Raw genomic sequence first — 5290 nt, forward strand, 5'->3', positions numbered from 1 at the left:
CCAAAACATCAGTAAGTGACATCACCAACGACCTCCACAGTGCAGGGGTGAAAGTATCACAATCCACTGTTGGAAGAAGACTCAGAGAGCAGAAATATAGAGGCCACACCACAAGATGCAAACCACTCATCAGCAGGAAGAATCGCAAGGCCAGACTGAAATTTTCAAAGAAGTACAGAGATGAGCCGCAAAAGTCCTGGAACACAATCTTATGGACTGATGAGACCAAGATTAATCTCTACCAAAGTGATGGAAAGGCCAAAGTGTGGAGAAAGAAAGGAACCGCTTATGATCTGAAGCATACAAGCTCATCTGTGAAGCATGGTGGAGGTAATGTCATGGCTTGGGCGTGCATGGCTGCTTCTGGAACAGGCTCATTAATATTTATTGATGATGTAACTGATGATGGTAGCAGCAGAATGAATTCAGAAGTGGACAGAAACATTTTGTCTGCCAATTTACGGAGAAATGCATTGAAACTAATCTGGAGGAAGTTTATCATGCAGCAGGACAAAGACCCAAAGCACACTACCAACAAAACAAAGGACTTCATCAGGGGGAAAAGTGGAAGGTTTTAGACTGGCCGAGTCAATCACCTGACCTTAACCCAATACAGCATCACCTCCTTAAGAGGAGACTGAAGGGAGAAACAGCCCAAAACACGAACTGAAAGAAGCTGCGGTAAAAGCCTGGAATAGCATCACAAATGAAGAATGCAACAGTTTGGTGATGTCGATGGGTCGCAGCCGTGAGTCAGTTATTGCAAGCAAGGGTTATGCCACCAAATATTAAATGTTATTTATCATTACTTTTGCTCACCTAAGAATGCTGTGGTCTAATACAAACGGTGGTATGTCTTGAGTTGTTGAACACATCTAGATGTGAATACCAGGAAATGAGAGCTGAAATTCTGAACTCTTGTCTCGTACTCATCTTTTGATCTTAAACCCAAATGTCTTCAGTGAACAACAAAAACAAAGGAATTTGCCTTACTGTTCCAATACTTTTGGAGGGGACTGTATAGTATCTCATGTGCCATGTCTCACCATGTGCCGTATGCGAAAATTAGAGACTTCCTTAACAAAGGTTCATTGATTGTACTTCCTCCTCGCCTCATGTGAACAATGTTTTCTTCCTCCTCAGCTGGTGAGTCTGCTGCTGATTGCAGTGGCAGCCTGGGGGAAATGGTTTGGCATGGTCTCCAGCATCAGGGTGGTGGCGGTAGTCATCGGCGTGGGCATCTTCCTGTTCCTGGTTGCCTTTGTGGGGCTGTGTGGCGCCCTGAAGCACCACCAAGTCCTGCTCTTCTTTGTATCCTTTAGTACATCTGTAGTGTTTTTAGGAGCACAGGGAGTCACCCCATACATTCTGATAGTTGAAAATGATAGATAAAAAAGTGATAGATTAAATGTCCAATAGCCCAGAGCTGTTGGTGGATTTTATTTTTCTGTTGTGTTATGAAAATAGTAAGAAGTAAGTAAGCCAGGTTCCTGTGTGATGAAGACTGAAGGCTTACACAGCATTGTTTACTGAGACCAACCACAGAGACACAGTGCCAGCATCCAACGTGAACAATGCTGAAGGGTACTTCCTGTCTGTACTTATCCTTCCTGTTTACCTAAGTTAACCTAAAGTCACTGTGTGTGTGTGTGAATGAAACAAAATAAAGATAATCTTGACCTTGGGTTACCTAAGAAATGGATAACAGTGCATCCTTATCAAGACAGCTGCGTCAGTCAGTCGACCAAGCTTGCAGAGAGGAGTCTCACCTACTTGAGTCACCAGCTGTCACCTTTCAATTACTTTTAGCACAGCATTTGACCCTTGGGAAACCCATGTCATAGTACCCCAAAAATTTCTTCACATGTTGGGCTAAGATTTCAGATTTTCATGATTTTTATTTAATCCAATGTAAACTTCCTAAACTTGGTCCAGTACATGATGATCCTGTTCATGGTGTTTGTCGTGCAGTTTTCGGTATCCTGTGCTTGTCTGGCCCTGAACAAAGAACAACAGGCATGTTTTTATGTCATTTATTTATTTTTTTTGTCTAGTAATAATAGTTATTTTGACCTACATATATAGTTTACCTCAGATAAACGTGAATACTCTTCCATTTTTTCAGTTTTACGCAATTCTATATTTGCAAAAATCTATACAACTTTTATACCTATAGTGACACAACCAGGTGATTTTCATTATTTACAGAACCGTTTGCTCGAGGTTGGATGGAACAAATCTGAGGCAACTCAAAGGGATGTTGAGAAAACACTCAACTGTTGTGGCTTCTCTAACAATAACTACAATGGCTCGTGTGCTGCTGTAAGTAAACCATCTAGAATATTCTCCATCCTCTTGTCAGCTGAATGTTGATTTGCATGATCATACCTATGGCAGTTTTTAAATGTTCTCCTTTACTCCCCCTTCTCTAGATGTGTTTTCAAAACTCTTCCCAGTCTTGTGACAAATGCTCAAACATCATCCAGCAGTATGCGGGAGAGGTGCTTCAGTCTGTGGGTGGTATCGGCCTCTTATTCAGTTTTACAGAGGTCAATAACATCTCATAGCAACAAAGCTAATGTGTTTTTAGAAATGTGGAATTTGTGTGATATTGGTGCAAACATTAAGCTAGATTGCACTGGGATGAAGTTTATTGTAAATTCAGAAAACTGACATTTTCTCATGTATGTCTCCTTTTAGATCCTTGGAGTTTGGCTCGCCCACAGATACAGAAATATCAAAGATCCTCGATCAAATCCTGGAGCCTTTCTATAACCACTCCCAATTTAATAAACCTGAATAATTGCACTGCTATATAATTGTTTTTCCTCTTAACTTTGTAAACCACACATCTTAAAGCGAGACTGTAACTTTTGCTCTATAAATACCACTGTAGCCACAAGTGACCATTACAGAATAATGATGGCTAAAGTATAACGTTAACACAAGTAAAGAAAAGTCAGCGTTAAAATCAACAAACCGTCTCAGTAAAGTTTGCTCACAGCTAACATTAGCTACTAGTCACACCAGACTGAGTCAGGCTGTAACTACAACACCCCTGTGTATTGAACTTTGCAAAGTTTATTATTATTACTTATTCAAGTTATTAGTTAGTAATTCAACTTTTTGTGCGTAAAAAGAATGAGGTGTTATTTTATCTTTCAGAAGTTATAGTCTCACTTAGTATTTGCTGCTCAATTACTTTCATTGAAATTATTCAAATTTTGCTGTGTATCATCTGTGTGCTCACCATACACACACCTTGTGCAAATAAAGTCCAGGTGAGTAGCATGATTGCTGGATGACTGTACTCACCACTGCTAGAATAACTATTCATGGGTGACCACAAACATTTATGTTTTTTGCAGCCAGTGAATTTTGGTGTTGGATGTCTAAACAGCAGGAAATGATTCAAATTAAATTCAAACCTGTTGCTGCTTGACATACATATTGTTATGAAAAATATGTATTTTTCTGTTTCCTGTTTTAATACTGTTTCATACTTAATGTCATTTTCCTCAATTGTCAAAAATAAACATTCAGCGTTGCAGTACAGGTGACACAGTAATTGTCAGATGCAGTGATGATGGAAAGGCATGTTGACTTGCTCACATTCGCCATCCCAAACAGGATGCCAACCAGGAACTGCACTCGCTGTTTAGACTTCTCAGGCAGTCCAACCTGTTCACCAAGGTCACTGTGGAAACTAATAGCTCAGCAGCAGTACTGCCAACTTATAAAATAAAGTAAATGTGTGTTCACCATAATTAACTGCATTCAAAATTAATGATCATTTTATAATCACAATTCTTTACTATCCCAGCATTGCAGGGTAGAGCTTGTTACATGGGCTTAATTTTTAACACATGGATTTTTTAGGCCTGATGCTTAGGCTGTTGAATGAGGCCTAGTAAGGATTGTAAAAATATATTGGTGTATAGATTTATCACTGAAAGATTAAGTGTTTGTTTTTTGTTTTATTAATTGTATTATTGCTCTTAATTCTATAACCGTGTGTTGCAAATGCTATGGCTCGGTTTCACAATATAGTTTCGTTGTGCAAAATGTTAGGCTTTTTACAAAGTGTACAGATCACTGAATCAATGCAACATGTGTAAAAAATGTTTTACTTCAACAACATTACTCTAGTGGGTAGCACTGCAATCTTAATAATTACTTTACCACCACTGCCATACATTTCAGATTTAAGACTTGTGGAAAAGGGAACAAAGGAACAGTAAATGCAGTTTGTTTTGACTGTCTGTGTTTTAATGCTGTATAATTTCCAGCATTACAGTCTTTGTGTACTTTACTGGATATTTACTAGTAATAATATCTCAAGTTTGGTGTTTTGAAGAAAGACCAGCTTTGTGGTCGAACCAGAACAGACAGAGTCTACAGCTACACTAGGGACTGTGTGAGGTTGTACGTTGCCACAGTGGTGCTTTGAGCTAAATGCTAATTTTAGCATGTTCACCCCATCCATGCAAGTAACATGCTGATACTAAGCATGTAAAATGTTATGTTTGCCATGATCGCCATCTTAGTTTAGCACGCTAACATTTGCTAATTACCAGTAAAAACAGCTAGGACTGTTGGGAATGTCATTAAGTATTTAGTCATAAATCAGATTATTGAACAAATGGAAATTTCAACCACAAAATGAAGTCTCAAGGGGTGTGTGAACCAAATTTTACGGCAAGCCATCCAATAGTTGTTGAGACATTTGACTTAAGGCCCAGGATATCAATCTCATGGGATCATTAGAGGAGAAGTCAGGATATTGTCGGAGTCATTATGATTCATCCTCTGAAACTAGCCATTGAATGTCTAGAGAATTCTGTCCAACCACTAGATGTTGAGACATTTCCGTCTGGACTAAAGTGGTGTAAAATACAGCCACAATCATCATTTTATCTTGTATGAATGCAGGATTTACTGTGGTGTAAAGTCAGATTGTAGACTACATCATCTTTATTTACAGTAATGGAATATGTTCAAGAGATAAAACCTCTGCAGACTTAATAATAAAGTTTATTTATATCGCACTTATCAAAACCAGAGATTACAATGTGCTTCACAGAAAAGAAAGACGTTTACTATTTTATTTTATTTTGCAGCAATGATTAAAATTGTGTGTATTACCTCACTATGTGAGACTTTAAGGACAAAAGTAGCCTAGCAAAGCATTTTATGTGAAGAGTTTTACAAGTGGAAACTGAGCCCAAAGCATTTGTAAAATACTGTAATACCCACTATTCTGGGCAGTAAAAGCTTGGAAGTACTTCCA

General features: G+C 38.5%; 1 protein-coding gene across 2 annotated transcripts in view; it reads left to right on the forward strand.

The window, feature by feature from the left end:
* The window catches only part of tspan13a (tetraspanin 13a), a 6019-nt gene extending 3205 nt beyond the window's left edge, over window positions 1-2814 (forward strand). For both annotated transcript variants that reach the window (XM_046043662.1, XM_046043663.1), the window contains exons 2-6: window positions 1144-1311; window positions 1936-2016; window positions 2209-2322; window positions 2433-2549; window positions 2701-2814. In XM_046043662.1, the coding sequence (XP_045899618.1) occupies window positions 1144-1311; window positions 1936-2016; window positions 2209-2322; window positions 2433-2549; window positions 2701-2775 (555 nt within the window). In that variant the 3' untranslated portion in view covers window positions 2776-2814. The remainder of the gene's footprint in view (window positions 1-1143; window positions 1312-1935; window positions 2017-2208; window positions 2323-2432; window positions 2550-2700) is intronic.
* Window positions 2815-5290: the final 2476 nt, after the last annotated feature.

This window comes from Micropterus dolomieu, linkage group LG03 (genome assembly GCF_021292245.1).
Source record: "Micropterus dolomieu isolate WLL.071019.BEF.003 ecotype Adirondacks linkage group LG03, ASM2129224v1, whole genome shotgun sequence".
In the NCBI taxonomy this organism is placed as follows: Eukaryota; Metazoa; Chordata; class Actinopteri; order Centrarchiformes; family Centrarchidae; genus Micropterus; species Micropterus dolomieu.